At 51.7% G+C, this 18,299-nt stretch overlaps 6 protein-coding genes across 6 annotated transcripts; 4 read left to right on the forward strand and 2 right to left on the reverse strand.

Annotated features, from left to right (window-relative positions):
- Positions 1–578: 578 nt before the first annotated feature.
- MIND_00909500 (uncharacterized protein) lies at positions 579–2,086 on the forward strand (the record flags this gene model as incomplete). The annotated part of the gene is made up of 4 exons (XM_037365732.1): positions 579–933; positions 984–1,643; positions 1,693–1,862; positions 1,907–2,086. 4 exons carry the CDS (start codon positions 579–581, stop codon positions 2,084–2,086), a joined length of 1,365 nt encoding a protein of 454 aa, XP_037217144.1.
- Positions 2,087–2,448: 362 nt separating this feature from the next.
- MIND_00909600 (uncharacterized protein) lies at positions 2,449–3,725 on the forward strand (the record flags this gene model as incomplete). Its single annotated transcript, XM_037365733.1, has 2 exons — positions 2,449–3,153; positions 3,207–3,725. Exons 1-2 carry the CDS (start codon positions 2,461–2,463, stop codon positions 3,723–3,725), a joined length of 1,212 nt encoding a protein of 403 aa, XP_037217145.1. The 5' UTR covers positions 2,449–2,460.
- A 438-nt stretch (positions 3,726–4,163) lies between these two features.
- Positions 4,164–5,559, reverse strand: MIND_00909700 (GH16 domain-containing protein; the record flags this gene model as incomplete). The annotated part of the gene is made up of 5 exons (XM_037365734.1): positions 4,164–4,358; positions 4,407–4,610; positions 4,659–4,829; positions 4,876–5,106; positions 5,152–5,559. 5 exons carry the CDS (start codon positions 5,557–5,559, stop codon positions 4,164–4,166), a joined length of 1,209 nt encoding a protein of 402 aa, XP_037217146.1.
- Positions 5,560–5,616: 57 nt separating this feature from the next.
- MIND_00909800 (Clavaminate synthase-like protein) lies at positions 5,617–7,323 on the reverse strand (the record flags this gene model as incomplete). Its single annotated transcript, XM_037365735.1, has 10 exons — positions 5,617–5,899; positions 5,955–6,019; positions 6,069–6,234; positions 6,281–6,296; positions 6,344–6,535; positions 6,582–6,624; positions 6,675–6,800; positions 6,852–7,000; positions 7,054–7,109; positions 7,160–7,323. The coding sequence occupies 10 exons, from the start codon at positions 7,321–7,323 to the stop codon at positions 5,617–5,619; spliced, it is 1,260 nt and encodes a 419-aa protein (XP_037217147.1).
- A 2,301-nt stretch (positions 7,324–9,624) lies between these two features.
- On the forward strand, positions 9,625–11,041 carry MIND_00909900 (Oxidored-FMN domain-containing protein; the record flags this gene model as incomplete). Its single annotated transcript, XM_037365736.1, has 6 exons — positions 9,625–9,724; positions 9,769–9,901; positions 9,951–10,056; positions 10,102–10,239; positions 10,288–10,378; positions 10,422–11,041. Exons 1-6 carry the CDS (start codon positions 9,667–9,669, stop codon positions 11,039–11,041), a joined length of 1,146 nt encoding a protein of 381 aa, XP_037217148.1. The 5' UTR covers positions 9,625–9,666.
- A 3,551-nt stretch (positions 11,042–14,592) lies between these two features.
- On the forward strand, positions 14,593–16,055 carry MIND_00910000 (uncharacterized protein; the record flags this gene model as incomplete). The annotated part of the gene is made up of 6 exons (XM_037365737.1): positions 14,593–14,601; positions 14,649–14,685; positions 14,730–14,749; positions 14,804–14,946; positions 14,997–15,319; positions 15,367–16,055. 6 exons carry the CDS (start codon positions 14,593–14,595, stop codon positions 16,053–16,055), a joined length of 1,221 nt encoding a protein of 406 aa, XP_037217149.1.
- Positions 16,056–18,299: the final 2,244 nt, after the last annotated feature.

Genomic DNA, 18,299 nt, shown 5'->3' on the forward strand with positions numbered 1-18,299 from the left:
TTTTTCAAGCAACCTTCGGTCCCCCAAGCTGATTGTCTCGATGTCTATCGCTCTCGGGCTTTCGCTCCATACCTTTCAACAAACTTGAATGCTCCATGTGGAAACGAAAAAAAGGCTTCTTCTTGCCAACGCTCGAAAGTCACGATGAATTAATACCCCTCTGCACATTCTTCCGCTAGGAGTGCTCTTGAAGAGCGCCACCACTCGCTTATTCCTTCTCAAAGCACTGTCTCCCCCCTTACCCAAAACCACATGTTGACGCCCTTCCTTCCACTACTCCTACGATATGCCATAGCTCCGAATACATCCTATCTAGTTCCGAAAGAGTTGTAGTCTGAGAACAGCTACCGGAATATCGAATACTACTTCGAAAAAGACCAATGATTCGGAGACATTGGGCCGTGCCCGTGCTAGTCATTCACCACGTCGCGTTCCCCAGCCTCCTCTTGAAACCATATCGCTACAGCATAGCTGTCTCGGACCCAAAGCCCTCAAGCCACAAAAGTCTAAGCCTGAGGCTGTGCAACACCATGACATGACATTTGTCGGGCGTAGCAGCATGTTCTCTTCCGACTACCATGGAGGCAGCCCTCTCGCCCGATTTCCCCCCTGGCTCGCTGTCCATCCACAAACTATGTCTCTGGTTGAAGAGCTGCGACTCCGCCATCCAGAACTGCATCGTCACTGACATCTGCTGGTGGGCTGAGTCCGACACCGTGCTCAAGCACCAATCCTTGGTGCTGCGCTTTTGGTATCAAGGAACGGCCCACGACCTGGTTTTGGAGCGCGCCGGAAAGGCGATTTGGCGGCCATTCCGTTCCGCAATCGACACGGGGACATTCAAGACTGTGGACGACACGAAGAACGAGGTGTTCTGGAAGTCCCATCGATTGTTGTTTGCACTCGTTGCTAATCGCGATATTCTACCGAAGAGTATGGCGCTCCTTTCTCTCAAATGGCTTTGGTTGACTCTGGAGTTATAGATGCCTTCTCATACAAGGCTTTTGTCGACTTCCTTGACTACAAATGGTCCGGTCCGCCCTTAACACTGGGCTTGCTTCCGCAGTACCTGAAAGCTATCAGCGAGCAAGCCCCGCGGTACAGCCTCGCAAGCAAGAACTGCTACTGGTTCGCCCGCCTCGTCTTTCACATTCTTGCCATTCGACACTACTCTTTCCCACTTGTTGCCTCTTCTATACGCCCACGAACCTTTGTCATTCCCCGAACTACGGACAACACAGTAAACGGTACCGCTGACATTGTCGAGGCCGACTGGCAGCACCACGACCCGTCCTCTATCAGCCTTGTTCTCCGTTTCTTGCACTACGAGGAGTGGCGAAACGGCATACTCATGTTCCGCCGAATGGCCATCGGCACAACCGTCCTCCTTTCGCTAACCATCATCGGCGCGACGGGATACGGGTTCTCGCTGGTTGGCAAGATTATGCGGCGCAACGCCTCAGACACCGCAGCTAGCCAGCGCGTGGCAACGGTGAACACGTTCTTCCTGGGGTTTGTAGCGCAGGCGCTGGTTGTGCTGCCCGCCTGCATCATCCTCGGGCCCAAGTTCGTGCGCTGGCTGGTGCGTGCCCTGACGCGGCTGCTGGTCCGGCAAGGAACTCTGAAGGCGGTCAAGTTGTTTGGTAAGATTCCATGCAGCAAGAAGTCCTCTCGATCTAATATACTCCGCAGAGAGCGCCGACCCAGAGTCTGCCCGTGGCGACTACATTCCGCCTATGCTCCCCTTCTCGCTCGCGAAAAAAGGGCCTCCGCGATACCTCCGCCGGTCGGGCAACTTCCACCAAGAGTACACGATGCGGATACACCGAACGAAGCGGGAGATGCCGCAGCCATGGACCAACGTGAGGGCACACACAGGTAGATAACTGAAGCTTATGTTGCGTAGGACAAGCAAGTTTATGAAGGGACTAGACCCCAATATCTCAGGTCACTTGCGAAACTCAGGGCAGAGGAACTTGAGGAAATACGCTCAACGCGGCCGCCACGACGAGATGTTCCTATTACCCTTCATCCGCAAAGGTTAGCACAGAACACTGTGCCCAGTATTCCAAGCTCTATGCAATAGGTAATGTAAGACAACGGACAAGATACTGTGTAGATAGCAAATAATGGCTGTAACGGCAATATATCATTATATATGTGTAGAACATCTTTGGGGATAGGGGGTAAAGCGGGAACGAATAATGTAAGTAAAATTGTGTTGCTGATTGGGTGGAGCGAGCAAGAGGGCATTTACGACATTTCCACAACTTCATCTACATGCTTCTCAGAACGTCGAAAGAAAACGGACATGGCCAAGCTGGATGGACTATCACAGAGAAGTCCGACGCAAGTCTTGAGTATGACGTAGCGAGAACCGACTGTAGGGATGTATAAGGAGGATGAGATGAAGAACGCGTCACGCATCACGCTGTGACTTCCCTGGGATCAACGCTCAAAATGCTTCGCCGAAGTCTCGGTCAAGTAAACTCCAATGGGCCACGGAAGAAAGCCAATGTCGCTGGACAGCGAAAGCCCCGTCACAGACCAAAGCCGCCGATGGCTCCGCTGCCTGACAGTAACTCCAGCTCCGAAGCCTCCGATGACGATGACGATGACGATACCCAAGACGATACACCTCTGCACAAAAATCAAGGCAAGGCGCATGCGCAGTCTCCCCCAAATGACAACGACAACGTGTCCCCAAAAAGGCGCCGACCACCTATCGAGTCAAGCGAGCCTGAGGACGAGCACTGGCAAAAGCCTGAGACAGACGGCAAGCTTCAGGGGAAGCGCAAGGCAACACGGGAACCAGCCTCGATGGGCCTGAACGCTCGTCGTGACAAGCGGCGTCGTGCTATCACATCATCGCAGGTGGCGCGCGATTCTGACCGAGATGACCAGTCCAAGACCCACGACAAGAGCACCATAATGAAGGTTGATAACGAAGTCTCTGCCCTAATCGACAACGCACATCCCAACTTGAATGGCCACAGTCGCCTCGATGTCATCGACTGGCCAATGCTTGCCCCAACTCCCGAAACCGACCATCTTTTTTGCGCTGCTCAACTCATTGAGCGCAACGCTGACGATGCTTTTGGGTTCCTAGATCTGTTGAGGGAACATGTCTTCCAGACGGGGCGCGATGTCGAGGTATTCTTTTTTAAGTTGTCAAGGCTCCAAGTAGAATCCTAACCTCGTTTCAGATTATCACAATACCGGTGCTATTTCGCGACGTAGCGAAACGAAGTTGGGGTCGGATCAGGAGTATTTCCCTTAGGCGGTATGGCGTCGCGTCGTCTCTAAAAAAGCCCACACTAAAGGCATTCACCCTCGGCCTCTTATTCGTTCCGCCATCTATCGTTGCAAAGACGACAACCAACTGGGAGGCCGAGCCATGGCACACGCTTATCGTTGCCGTTGTCCACGACCCACAACGACGACCCGGGGCGGCTAGCCCCGGTAAACATTATCTGATTTGCGACCCGACCATCAAGATTGGTGACACGCAGGGCCCGGGGGGGCTGATGAAAACCGTTCTGAAGCAGTTGAAGGCGAAAAATGTTTGGATTAACTTACCACGACCAATCCGCAATGACAACGGCCTCGCCTTGCAGTCGGCCTGCAAGTGGTTGATAGAGTTGGCGGAGAGAGGGTTGGACACTCAGTTGGACGAGGATGGGGAAATAATTGGATTTCGTCATTTTAGGAAAATTAGCACTTAAAACAGAATAGACATGCAATTCATGGGCCTGGGCGAATGCGGCACACGCGGCGATCCCTCTTCTCCCTGGCTCTCCAGCAGGAAAGGCCCATCCGACTTTCCCATCGCGGGTCAAGTCTGCATTACATATGGTGCACACACCCACCACAGTCGAGCAGCGAGCTTGACAAAGCAAAGCCGTATTACTTGACACTCTCACTTGCGATTGACTACGAATACATCCTCTATAAACCAATATTGTATAGTATGCTTAGGTATAGGATCGAAACCGACCAAATGCTAATGACTACCTGTCCGTTGCAGCAACCAGAAGAAGAAAGAACCTGGGTCCCATTACACCGCCATAACGCCCGCGACCAAGCCAACCAAAGCTGTCCAGACCCATACCAACGACCCATGTACGCCCAACGCCGCAGAGGTGCCCTTATTTGTGCCCGTGCTATTGCTGCTGTTGCTGTTGTCGGTAGCGCCGGTGTTTCCCCCCGGCGGAAGGGCTCGGCGCGTGCGAGGCTGCGGGCTGGGACGACGAAGCCGACGGCACTGGCGCCGCCGCCGCACTGTAAGCCCGAATGTAAGGAATCTCGAAGTAGGCGGTGCTGTAGCCGGCGCCGCTGCCGATGATGTTGTCGTTGACCTATATGGTGTCGGTGACGCGAATGGACGGAGAGTAAAAGAAACGCACGCAGTTGCCGGGACAGGTCCTGGAGTACAAAGCGCCGGCAAATAGGCCACACAGGGTAATATCGAGAATGATGTTCTGAGGCTTGAAGAACTCGGTGACGTTGCACGAAACGGCGGGGTAGGCGGCGCTGGGGTTGCCCCAGTCTGTGAGGTCAAGTGTCGAGGTGGACGTGGACGACGTGATAGATTTGGGGATCTCTGCTCTCTGGAGGTCAAGTCAGACAACGAGAAACTAGACCAAAAAGCGACGCACGGTCCAGAACCACATGAAGATACCAGTGACATCTATCTGGAGGGCGAAAACTCCTCCGCCAGCCTGCGCAAAGCCCTTGCCAAAGGAGTTGGGCTTGGTCTCCTCCGTAATACACCCGTTCTTGTTAGTGCCCGACACGGATTCGCAGTTGGTGGAGAGAATTCTGCCCGTCTTGGAACGCATGAGCAAAAGCTGTTAGCAGAGCCAGAGTACTGACCTGCTTGACGCTATCCGGCTGTTGGCATCCTGCAGGGGTGTGCAACGAGAACTGGTTGTTCTCGTAAAGATTGATACCCTCGACGATGTCGATCTCGCCAGCATTGGGCCACTCCGCACCCTGCCCAAGTAGCCAGAACGAAGGCCAGACAGAGCAACCGTAGGGCATATGGACAAAGTCCGCGATGATGACATTCCCAACGCCATAGGTGTCTTTGGAAGTTATTCGCACCTATTGTCCCCTTGAGTACATCCTTTTCCATTACGCAGTACTCACCGAGTTCCGATGGACCAGAGAGGCGGGCTGGATGACCGTCGTGTTGTCCACTTTGATGATAACATTGCCCGCCGCATTTACATCGACGAGCTTCGCAGCGCTGGCTGCCGGGGCACCAAGGTAGGTGACGTTCCCCCAAGTCGTATCGTCGATCTTGTCGTCAAAGTCCCATTGCGAGAAAAAGTCCTGGCCCTTGTATTCGCGCACTGGGGAGAAGGCTGCTGTAACGAGTAGTGGGAGGAGGGAGAGCGAAAGAGCGGACGCGACGGTGCGCATGGTGGTCGAAGAGAGAAAGGTGGGGGTAGGGCTTAAATGCCCGTGAGATGACGGGAAACGGGGAGAAGGAAAAACAGCGAGACATGGTCGGCCGCTGAGAAAGCACCGAAGATCTGTGATGTGCAATGCCATGCGCCAATCACGCGGATCAGCCGCGAAAAAGTTTACTTTTTTGGGCCTTGTTGTGTCTCAGCTATAATGCTTGACGACTACGCCGTTGATAACCTCTTCTTCGACGGTTTTCCCGAGGGCTGAAGCTTTCAGCTCGCTCTGTCCATACGCGCTGGTCCTCCCCTTCCTCCATTCCTCCATGGTCGGCGCCAGCTTATCGGCAACCTTTCTGACAAACCCAACGCGCTGAAGTACCGGACTATGAGACAACGGCGCCAGCTTTACCGCGTCGTCCGTCATCCCGAAATAAAAGGCACCAATCCTAGTGAGCGCTTGCTGGTCTTTAGGCGGCTGGACAACGCTGGCAGGATTCTTTCAATCCTGATAGCAATGGAGGCAGAGCGATACGTGCTCACCGGTGTATCGTTGCCTTATAAAACCCGCCAGACAAGAACTCGAGAGCGTCTCCCGCATTGATGACCTTCCCTCCTTCTGATTAGTTCTAAAGATAACTCGAAAGAAGAACTCACAATCGCATTATCGATGTGCCGGACCCAGCGCCATTTGTTATCGGGCCCGAGAACCTGCAGCGCGGCAACTGGCTGGCTGTAAAGCACCGTGATCGTGCCGAAATCCGAATGGCCCTTGAGCCAAACATTGTTCGTCTTCATTTCTTCTTCCTGACTGCGGGGATAACTGAACCAAATCAGCGAAAGCGCGGTCCGGTAGACCAGGAACATACTATTTCATGAACCGCACTAGGGGTGTCTGAGTAATGACCAGCGCCGAAGAAATCACGACCCACCATACGTCTCTCCGACGGCATCAAACCCATGCATGTCAACCAGCTCTTCTTCCGCCAGTTCCAGTCCCAACGCGAGCAGTCGCAACACTGGGTGCAGCACGTCGAAATGACTGTGCCTGGCGAAAGCTTCAATTTCGGGCAGGAATGGTCGCACAGCTTCTGGGTGGCCGCGTTTGGTTATGTCGCGATTGACTGCAGACTGAGTTTTGAAAGGAATCGGGGATGTTGTAGTGCTTACTATTATAGTGCTCAAGCTGATCGTGGACCCCATTGTCGATGTGCTAAGTAAGTAAATATCATGAATTTATATCTTTTTACTGCTCGAACTCACCCAATACTGACGCAGCTTGTACCCTTGGTACGACCCCACCTCTTTCATTCTTCCGGCATATACTTGTTTCTCCTCTGCACTAACGGCGCTGAATGGAATGTCTGCAATGTCGAAGATCCTCGCTGTCTAATAGGCAATCAGCCGCTAATGAATAAGTAGGGCAACGACGAAAGGGACCTGCTCCGGCGACCAGCCATGATTAACAACGTAGAAGAAACCATGAACGTGCATCGCATCCCGGACCTCCACAGCGAGCTTCAGTCGTTCCTCGTCAGTGGCCGTCTTCAATTGTGAAATGTCGATGATCGGCAACTCCGCATAGTCAACTATTTGCAAGATAAACCTCCAGAGAAGAATGGTAAGACAGAGTTCACGCAACGATTCTCGGCTGTGGGGGGCGGCGGCACAAGGTGAGGCGCAGTCGGTCGTGTCAGGCTAGGCATTGGTGGTGAGAGTGGAGAAGCCGCCGATGAGCAAATATATACCTTGAATGACGCGAGAATGGTGCTCGTGGGCAAACACTCGCTCCAAATCGTTCTACCACGGCCGGGCCAGGAGTCTTAGTCGAAAGCAATAACTGTACAGGAGTGTCCATAAAGTCGACGAAGTAAGAGTAAGAGATCTGGGAAAGAAGGGGAAAGTGCTCCATAGAATGTATGCCATCGGCAATAATTGGTAGGGGCAGAAGAGGGCCGAAGTATAGGGTGGGTACAGCAAACGATGCAATGCATTGAGTAAGAAGTGGTTTTAGTGTGAGGTAGGGCAACGAAAAAGCGGTCTAAAAGTCTTCAGTAACGCTTAGAGGTTCGTGAGATATAAGAACGATCTTGAGGATCCGGACGATGCTGACATTGGTGGCCCTTTGTGTGGATGATAATGTAGAGTGTTGGTGAGGATGATCAAAGCTGGGGAAAGCTTTGGACGAGACTTGACATCAACAAACTCTGTGCAATGACCTCCGTGCTCGAGTCACACGGCCAAGGCAAAAAAGTGCGGAGGGCCATCGTGCCACAGATATGGAATTCGATACCCAATGGCAATGGAATGCGCTTGTTTGCGGCCTTCATTGGCCGCGTCCACCAGAGCCACCTAAGCAGGCCCCAACATCCCACTAAAACCAAGCCAACTCTGCGACCCGATATCACCGGTTCTCGGGAAAGAGACGAGGCAAGTACAAGGCAAGTACGATGTCAAATGGACCATCTCCTTGAGTGAAATCCAGGTAGAAAGCGGCCACGGATGTCAAAGCGGCCACGGATGTCGAGTGCCACGAGCTGGAGTAAGGAGAGGAGATGCATTCGAAGACGTGGGTGGTACTTGGTGGGTAAACGATGGTCTTCAACCAGTTTGGCTCCGAGAAGCCGCAGCATGGTCGAATTGAAAGCCCTATGGCAAATGCGGCAGAGACGAAGAATATATTGTGGGTATGGAGGCGCTGTTCCTTGAAGTCGTCTGGTAAGATGTTAGGATCCAGGCTCATCAAATACAAAGGTAGCGCACCAAGCTATATTGACATCAGCCGTGCTTGACTGAGAAAGTTAGCAAAGGAGATGGGGCCATGGGCTAAACACACGCACTGTCGTCCGACAACCCTTGTCAATATCTGGCCGTCTACATGTTGGTTTACATCCGCGCGTCATGCGCTTCCCCCCGGTCTTTCGAAATGAGCTCAAGCAATGCAATTGCAACCCACGTCTTGGGTGAAGTCAGCAAGTGAGTCGATAAACCAAGGACACGTACCGTCTATTGTGCTCTTTCAACGTCTCTTCGTCTATATGACCATCTGCCAGCTTGTTTTCGTTTCACTTTCATGCAATGGAGCTCCAGATTCCTCTGGTTATGTCCGAGATCTGGCGCATCGAGCAACGAGTATCCTGATTCCCGCGGGACTTGACTGGCCCGGCCTTTTGAAAGAGTCAGTCGCCGTGCATCTTCAGCCTGTTGGAGAATTGGAGTCGGTATAAGGAGTGAAGCTAAGGACTCGGAAAACCGGGTTGGGGAACACCACACACCATGCTAGGAAGTCACTTGTGGTTGGCTCCGCAATAGTTGGGTAGGTATTGTATTCGAAAAAGACTGGGGAGAGGGTATTGACATGTCCAATAGAGAAGAATACTAACAGACTTACCTGGAAACTCATCTCTTCGCCTGCATTGGATCAACACGTCGGAAAGCCACAGGCGACAGGGACTGTTAAGGCATGAATGTAAACTGGATGAGCCAATAAAGCTAATGAAGATTAGGGAGAGCTGACTGGAGGCTCACAGCTCGTCAACGGACTTCAGTCATGGGCGGCGCTGAGAGTAAGGAGTGTGACGTCAGACGTCACCAAACCATTGCTTGTCTTTTGGCACCACAATTGGTTTTCAATGTTGTTTCCATGTGGGACGAGGGCCGCCATAGCTTTCTGGCTTTCTTTCTCGTCATCTTGGATCCGCCGCTTTTCCTGTCCTCGTCGGGAAACTTGGAGAATACTCGTCGCCTGTCGGGGAGGGGCACTGGCAGACTGGAAGAGAGTAAAAACACGAGCGCCACACCAGCTGGCCATCGTCCGGTGCGGTTCTGTCTGGTTCTGTCGCCTTTCTCCTCGTCGCCGACCACTTTGACTTCCTCCGTAACTCGACGGTTGCGGATCACCGCTCCCGTATGCGCCGACCGTCACGTCTAGGCGCTGCGGCTGACGCCATCGATTTTGCTGAGTGAGCCATTATCAACCATCTCCTGCATCGCGCTATAATCCTATTGAATACAGCAAGCAAACCTGTCTAATCGAAATGAACTGGTCGGCAAATTATCTGTGGTGGAACACGCGATAGACATTTCGACCAAGTGCCGCGCCCGCCCTCGAGCATCACAAATCGCGAATCGCAGTCGAATTCCCACGGCGGCTGTCTGACGCCAGATCTGCGGTATAAAGCAGGATCGATAGTGCAAGCGAGGGATGTTATCGCCCTTCGGCCCTTTCCTGAACCTCACCCAAGTCGTATTCACCATGTCCGCCCTCCTTACCCCGCTCAAGGTCGGCTCGGTCACCATCTCGAACCGCGTCGGTGTGTCTCCAGCTGTTTTTGTTGGCTTATTTCTGATCATGCAGGAATGAGTGCCCTGACGCGTAGCCGTGCCACTGGGGCAGTCGCCAACGATGTAATGCGCGACTACTACGTCCAGCGCGCGGAGGGTGGTGCCGGACTCATCGTGTCTGAGGGTATCCTCGTCACCCGTCAAGGGTGTGTGGTTTGCCTTTGCCATCGTTGGCTCGCTGACCCTCATTACCAGCACTGAATGGCCCGCAGCGCCCGGCCTCTGGGACGCGTCACAAGTTGAGGGATGGAAGAAGATCGTTGATGGCGTGCATGCTGCCGGGAGTAAGATCTACGCTCAGGTGAGGCACCCCCAACCCGGTGCTGACGACAACTGACCGAAGTAGCTGTGGCATGTTGGCCGTCTGGCCCACCCCGACGCGCCGGAGCAGAAGGCAGCGGGCGAGCCCGTATATGGCCCTTCTGCAATCGCTGCAAGGGGAGGCAAGTTCCGATTCCTCGCGGACGAGCCTGGATATGTCGTCGTACGTGCTTCTTCACCCTGATCACGTCTTATCGACATCAATCACCAGCCGACGGAGCTTGCGGACCCCAAAACGGTCGTTGCGCTCTTCAAAAAAGCGGCGGAGCACGCCAAGGCTGCGGGTTTCGACGGTGTTGAAAGTGAGCACCACCCCCCACATTTCTCGGATTTTCATTGCTGTAGTCCATGGCGCCAACGGCTACATCGTCCACCAATTTCTCGACAACACTGCCAACAAGCGCACTGACGCATATGGCGGCTCCCCCGCCAACCGCTCGCGCTTCGCACTAGAAGTCATCGCTGCGTGCCAGGAGGTCTACAGCGAAAATGTCGCCATCAAACTGGCCCCCACCGGCGGGTACAACGACGTCGGCATGCCGCTCGACGAAACCGTCGCCACATTCGGGCACCTCCTCGAGCAGATCGACAAGCTTCCCACGCCCCTGTCCTACGTCGTGCTTACGAAATACAACCCCGTGCTCGACAACGAGGTCGACGGGAAGCTGCGCGCGACGCAGTTCGATGTCGTGGAGACATTCAAGTCGTACTTCGCCTCGGGCCGCACGCACTTTTTCCTCAACTCGGGGCTGCAGGTCGCGGACGCCGAGACGTATGTGGGCGATGGGAACAACGCTGTGAAAGCGGTGTTCTTTGGCGTCAACTGGCTCATCCACCCCGACCTTGCCAAGCGGATACAGCACGGCAAGCCGCTCGATAACGAGCCCGACTGGATGCATCTCTACGGCGCGGAGGGGACTGACCCCGCGATTGGCTACACCGATTATAAGGCGGCGGTATATTAGAAGCCTGTAAAACTATTTCCAGTCCCGGGATTGCATGAACTTGAATAAAGAATGTACATATTGAATAAGTATTTAGTCCCTTTGTTTCCGACGAGCAGCGTCACAAGCCTACTTGAAATACGTAAACTGTAAAATGTCGGACATTAAGTACTTGCTTTCTCAAACAGTCTACATTCTGCAGCTTGCGCTGTGGTCAAGCTTATTGCAAAGCTATCGTGTTGCGACTGGCAATAATGGCCTTCGGAGAATACTGCGCGGTTGGGGACTGCGGAAGGGCTCCCATGCCGCCAGGTACTCTGCCTTTGTTCCCTCATAGACTTGTTTTTCCTGTGCCAACTAAGTAGTACCTCGGAGATCATTTGGTGCTGCGAACGGACGTACATTGCTCCAAAGCTGCGGTCTCGCTCGTTTCGTTCTGTGAATACGCATCGTCTTTCGCTGGTAGGTGCCCCCCGAACGCGGCATGTCCCTCAGCGGCCCGTCTGGCGATACGGTCAACGGAAGTACGGGTGGAATGTAGTCCCCCCGCGCGCTATCCGGATCCTCCGTGCGGTCTGGAAGAAAGAGGTGTAAGTTTTGCGAAATGCGAGCTTCAATCGAGAAAACATACCTAGTATCTTCACAACTTTCGATGTCCCTTGCCGAACTAATAGGCGCGTCAATAGCCGTACAACGTAGCGCACCAGTGCGCCAGCCAGCCATATGCAGAGCGGAAGCACCAGCATAATTTCTATGAGCACACCCAACAGCACAGAATCTGCGGTGTCCAGGCGCTGGCTGGACGGACTTTTTCCACGACGCACCCCCCGCGCAAACAAAAAGAATGCGTATCCCGTCGCTCCGACAGCCGTCAGCGACAAGAGCACGGCGGTGCAAATTGCCAATCGGCGGAACATGAGTATTCCGTTTCGCCATTCTTCGTAGTGCAGGAAACGGAAGACGAGACTGATTGACGACGGGTCGTGGTGCAGCCAGTCGGCCTCTTTGATTTGAGAGGTGCCGTATGATTGGTTGTCCGCAGTCCGGGGTAAGACGTAGGTGCGTGCAGGGATGGACGAGGCAACGAAGGGAAACATCAGTAAAAGTGTCAAAAAGTCTTTTAGATCTTTAGTCTTTACAGAGAGTCTTTGGTCTTGGGGAACAGATCTTTTCAATCTTTGGTCTTTGGCCAGCAGTCTTTGGTCTTGGAAAGCAATCTTTGGTCTTATTCTACAATGATCTTTGCAGTCAACAAACCCAAATTTTTTTGCATAGGTGTGAGAAGGTGAGGAGTATATCATAAGTCAATAGGTTTGGAAGGTCTGCAGTTTTACACAGAATTAAAAGGCTTTATTGCAACTATTGAGCTGTAAACTGTTTTCACGAGTCCCAAGTCATCCATCAAAATAAGGCCCTAATGTTCCATCATGTTGCCATGTGAATGACAGATGGCTGATTGCTGTCGGCGACTCATCACCGTGTTTCTTCCTTCCTTTTCCCCTCATCTCCCGCCCCATAGGCACCCTCCCATGGCCTCAATTCCGCTCCTCAACGCTCGAAAACCTCAATTCCATCAATACACAAGGCCTTCCCCCCTCAATGGCAAGTTTTCATGCCTGACAGAGCAAGGAAGGCTGCGAATGCACTCTCAAGCCCTTCGTTCAAGTCTGAATGGCCACCACGACGGCGAAACAACTTGAAACCTAGACAGCAACATTCCACACCTTCCGAACTCGCTCTAGGTGTTCCACTGATGGTTAAGGCCATGCTCGACGTCGAAGGTGCTGTAGCTTAGCTGGAGGGGATTGCGGCTTGTTGTATGGTCGAGCCTTGGCTCTGTACGTCGTCGGTGTTCTCCTACAACATCCTCTGACTGCCTCCCAGACCTTTGTCGCCTACCGATCACTATATCATCATCGTTGCTCTGAACGCCATCGCTCAGCCAAGACTTGTTCCCCACCTACCGCAAGCGATTCTTGCCCGTTTCGCGCCATCTTCGGAGGAGCGTCCGGGACGCCCCTCCGCTTCCCGAGGACCGAAGACCGAGCTCGTCACTCCCGCCGTTCCCGCTCGTCGGCCGATGTACCAGTCAGACTGGACCGAAACCTGTCCCGCTCACCCTGCGCTCGTTCCTGGGCCAAATCCCGCCAAATTCTACCCACCTCTCCGCCTCTCCCTCCGTTCCCAACGACGTGAAAACGGCGGCCAACGACCGACGCGTTCCCGCCCGCCACAACTTCCTATTCCTGCCTTCCCTGCCTTACCATGCCACCAATTTTCGGTCCTTTTGCGCCAGAATGCAGGATTTGGCGCAGACGGGTTGCTCCTGCAATCCGTGAAGGTTTCAGCCCACACGGGCCAGCGCTTGTCTCCCGCTGACCCGCCCGCCTCTTCTGTGTCCCTCACGTTCGGGGTTGGACTGGCCGAAGCGCTTGCGTTTCGGTCAACGATTCCCGGCCCTGGCCCGGTAGAGCGGTAGTGTGAGCGTAGTTATCAAATTGTATTAGCTATATTGAATTTATTACTTTTATTCACTCTTTGCATTGCATCTTTAAGAGTCTTAGCAGGTCTTAAAGCAGGTCTTAATTGTGTCTTTTGGGATCTTTGGGAAAGATCTCAAGTCTTTCCCAAGACCAGGACGCTGCTGGAATAAGACCCAGCATCTTTTGAGTCTTTCAGGTCTTTCAGGTCTTTTTGGTCTTGCCCAAAGACCTAAAAGACCTGAAAGACTTTTGTGCACTTTTACTGATGAAAGAGTAATGTCGTAGGGCGATAACGTGGAACACCAGCCTCGCAAACCAGTAGCAATTAGTTCGTGTTATGCTGTAGCGCGGTGCTTGGGCACTGATGACAGTCAGATAGCGCGGAAGGAGGCCGAGGGTCAGAGGAGGTCCCGACCATTTGTAATCGAGGAAGTCGGAGAAAGCGTTGAAGAAGAATGAGCCTATGTGATTTAGAAGCTGGAGACCGGACTGTAGTATATAGATGCTCTTACTTTTGGGAAGGATATTCTTGTGGGTGACAAGGGCAAACAGCAGCTGATGCGTATTCCACAGCATCTTGTTCTTTGCTGCGTTCCTTTCCGTGAACGTGGCTGTGTCCAGGGCCGACCGAAATGGCTGTAGTACTGCCTTGCCCGCGCGCTCCAGGATGAGAGTGTAGTCTTTCCCGCCATGCGAAAAGTGTAGCACAAGGGATTGGTGTTTGAGCATGGTATTGGACTCCGCCCACCAGCAAACGTCGGTGACGGGGCTGTCCCGAATAGAAGATTTCGCATTCTGGAGCCAGACACAGAGCTTGTCGATGGGCATTGAGCCAGAGGGAATGTGGCTTGCGTCCGTCATTGGTGAGGGAGAAGAACTTCAAGAGAGTAAGGATCGAGCACTTAAGCTTGAGTAATGTCACAGCCGCGCACTAGCACCGTCGCACAGCCCAAGCTTTCGACAGCTTTTGACTCAATGGTAAGGATTATACGTCTTGTAGAGGTACGAGTGCTTCTCGCCAGTACATGGAAGAAACCGAAAGTAGATCGGCTGACGTCACAGTCGTTACCCTCCCTCTCCTCAACGGCCATGACCGAAGTACGTGAGCGCCTAGAGGCCAACCATCTCTTGCTCATCGTCCTCAGCTTCTAGTTCATCTCGTTTACATTCACGGCTTCCAAGGTCCCTGCCGCCTGCCGCCTACCTCCCGCGCTAATCCAGTGTAGGCGATGAGACGAGTTTCCAGGTGTGTCTGCAGTTGCCTCCACCATGCGCGTTGGCTGAACACCCGTCGATGTAGTCTTTCCCGAAGGACCTCCAAGAATACCTGTCTGCCACCGTCGTTTCCCCTACCAACCCGACTATCAAGTTCCAGTCGAGCTTATACCCGACATACAAGAGCCGGAAGCCGATTGCGGAGGCTACTCACAACTTTCTTGCATGGTGCGTTACCCTCCCCAACAAACACTCCTACAAGACATCAACTGCTGCAGGCTGAAGACCCAGCCGCCCGGGCCAGTCATCCTCATGGCACATTCGATGGGCGGTCTCCTCGCAGCGGATGCAGCAACCGGTTCATTCAACGCCGGCCCAGCCAAGTCACGCAGGATACTTGGTGTTATCGCCTTCGATGTCCCATATCTGGGAATGCACCCCCATGTCGTCGTCAGCGGTCTTGCCTCGCTCTTTCCAAAAGAGCTGGAGGAAACGAAGGAGAAGCATCCCAAGGAGGCGGACGTGAACAAGCATGCAGATGTCCAGATCGTGGATAGGGCAGTCACGGAGGACTGGGAGACATTCAAGAGCAGGATAGACGGTGTGTGGAGGCTCATCGTGATTTAAGCCAGCCACTAAGTTGGCCAGGAGAGCGCTCGCATTCGCAACCCTTGACCTCCCCTCCCACTTCTCTTGATCCACCATTGCCTTCACCCCCACCACGCAGCAAGTCGCCCATTCTCGACAAAACCCTTTCTTTTCTGTCCCACCATGCCAACGGGAAGGTCGGCAACTGGCTCCAAAAGCACTCGAACGACCCCTTCTCCGCCGGCAAGCGCATTGTGGTCGAATACTTCCAGTTCGGCTCGAGCATGTTTGACCCCAGCGGCCTGAAGGACCGCTACACCCGCCTGGTCGCTTGGCAAGACGGACTGTGGGTCAACTATTGGACGCAAGTGCCCAAGCCCGTCGTTCACGAAGAGGATCCAGCGTTGGGGCATGTCGAAACCGTCGATTCAGTGCCGTCCACTGCATCCACTCCTCCCATCGCAAATTCTTCTTTGGTAGAGCGTCCTGACAGCCCGCCGCGAAAGACAGATAAGAAGAAGGAGAAAAAGCAGAAAAAGAACAAGTCGCATCACTTCATCGTCCTCCCGAACGGCCTCGGCGAGTACTTTGGCGGGCTGGACAGGTGGGAGAAGGTGATGATTGGCGGCGTTGCGGACGAGGTCGCCGCGCATACGGGGCTGTTCATTCGGGGGAGTAACTTGGAATACGAGCAGCTCGTGCAGCGTGTTGCTGACCGGGTCATCGGGTGGTGTGCCGTGTTGAAGTAATCGCTGTTGAAAGATGTGTCTTCTATATCGTTACAAGCTCGGAGCAAATATAGATGTAATAGTATACAATTGTAGTGGTCCTTTGTCAAAATGGTGCTTCTACTGCTAAAACCTGTAAAGTGAAGATACTTACTACAAAAGCTAGCTGCAGATTTCTGGTTTGGTATACTGTATGGGGGAACATACTGTAAAAAAGTATTTGATACAAATGGATACAACTTTTTGGAGGTATATGGGCAGTAAAAAAAAGAATTTTACATCTTTGATTTTTTTTTTTCAGATTTCTTTGGTATAACTTTCAATCAAGGGTTCCAACATGCTCAAAGTCAAGGAATGGATTTAACTTGCTATCTATGCAAACAATCTACAACTTATTGGCTCTAACTTTTTATCCTCCTATTATAATATTCAACTTTACAACTACAATTCTTCCCTTAGCCACTACAGCTTTTCAGTTGCTGATTCCAACTTTCTCCTCCATGACTACAAGTGTAAATACATGTAATGTTTCCAAGTAGTCAAGTAGCCTCTTATATAGGATACTTATTTACAGAGGAAGTAAGAAAAGTTATTTTATGGGAATTTAAATTTATTTACAGGAGCTATAAGGTGTCTGAGAAATTTTACTACACTTCTCCTTCCACTCAGTAGACATAGTTATATTGTGATCATGGTACTAAGTAAACCTGATAAATGATTCAATAGTTTCTCCAGACCAATATAATATCCCCAACTCTGTGAAACAGAGAAGGTTCTGTGGGTTGATAATAAAAATTGGTCTGCCAACCTCATTTGAGATTTTGATCCCAATACATTTCTGTTGAGAAATTCCATTCACCATGTAATTATTATATTGCACGATCAAACAACTAACTGCTCACAAACTGCTCACCAATTATATAAATAAGTATATAGCTCTCCTCCCCAGCTATATACACTTGATTGGACCCCCCCCACTGTCGTTCCCACGAGCACCCGCTCTCAAGTGCCCACTCATACATCCAAAATTGCCTTAGTATGGAGGTGGCAAAATTCCTGTGGGCACCCCAAGAGGGGCTCAATGTCAAACCCTGGGTTCAAGAAACCTTTTTCTTCGCCTTTTAAACCTTTTATTTTGGCCCTGGTTGATAAGATAAGACAAGGAGGAGATAAGATGGACGATAAGATGGTGATTGGATCATCAGATGTCGATGTTGATGTTGATTGACAGCGTGGAGTTGGACATGAGGCAGACAGCACGTAAAGGCATGGCTAAAGTATGATGTCATTGCCTCTTGTATTAGGTATGGTAAACACATGGTAGTAGTGTATATAAGTAGAGTAGATTTCGTCTTGTACCCCAGTCTTCGAATTCCATCATCTTTACGATATCCTTTCACGGTGCTTCTTGCTTGCCTTCACTGGCCAACTGGCATCCTCTGAATTGGTGTTGTTTGTGACATTCAACATTCAAAACATGGATATAGGGTCGGAAAGTTTTTTTTCCGACCCTCTGGGGACCCCCCCTCCCCCCCCACCTACCATATATAGTAATATATTCTCACAATCAGCATCATGTGACCACTGATGCGATCAAAAATGGATAAAAAATTCAATCTTTGTGAAACTTTTTTTGCAAAATTTTTTGTACATATGTATGTGTATATATATATGTATAGGTATGTATGTACCTGAAGCCTTCAAACACACATGGCAGGCCATATCTCTCATCAATTACCTGGTGATGGGCCTATGACAGAGTAGGCTATCCAAGCTCTTGGGCATGAAAGTATATAGATATAAGTATGAGAGTTGTGAACTATAGAAACTAGAGTGTATACACTATATTTTCAGTGTCTTTACAATATAAGGCCCAAATCTTTTATATACAAAAAGTTTTTTTTTACCCCCCGGGGACCCCCCTACCCCCTGCCCCATGTGCCTGATAAGGATCTTGAACCCCCCTTGGGGCACCCTTGTGAGTGTCGTCTTCATGGTTAATCACCACCTCAGCAATAACCTGTCATTCAACCTCAGCAAATTGGTTGTTATGGCTGAACTTACTGAAGAGGTTCCTGGTAAAGGATTTCCCAATATGTTTTCTTGGGCCCATTATTCTGCACCAAAAAGTGGATGTGATTTCATTGTTTAGTATGTGTTACAATATAAGTGTCCTTTATGCTTGAATCAACTGTTACATCTGTGACAAGGACAGGAGTTATAAATGATGGTTATGACAGAGCTAGATGAGAGGGGATGATCAGC

The sequence above is a fragment of the Mycena indigotica genome, assembly GCF_014461135.1.
Source record: "Mycena indigotica strain 171206Taipei chromosome Unknown Mind.scaff0008, whole genome shotgun sequence".
Lineage (NCBI taxonomy): Eukaryota > Fungi > Basidiomycota > Agaricomycetes > Agaricales > Mycenaceae > Mycena > Mycena indigotica.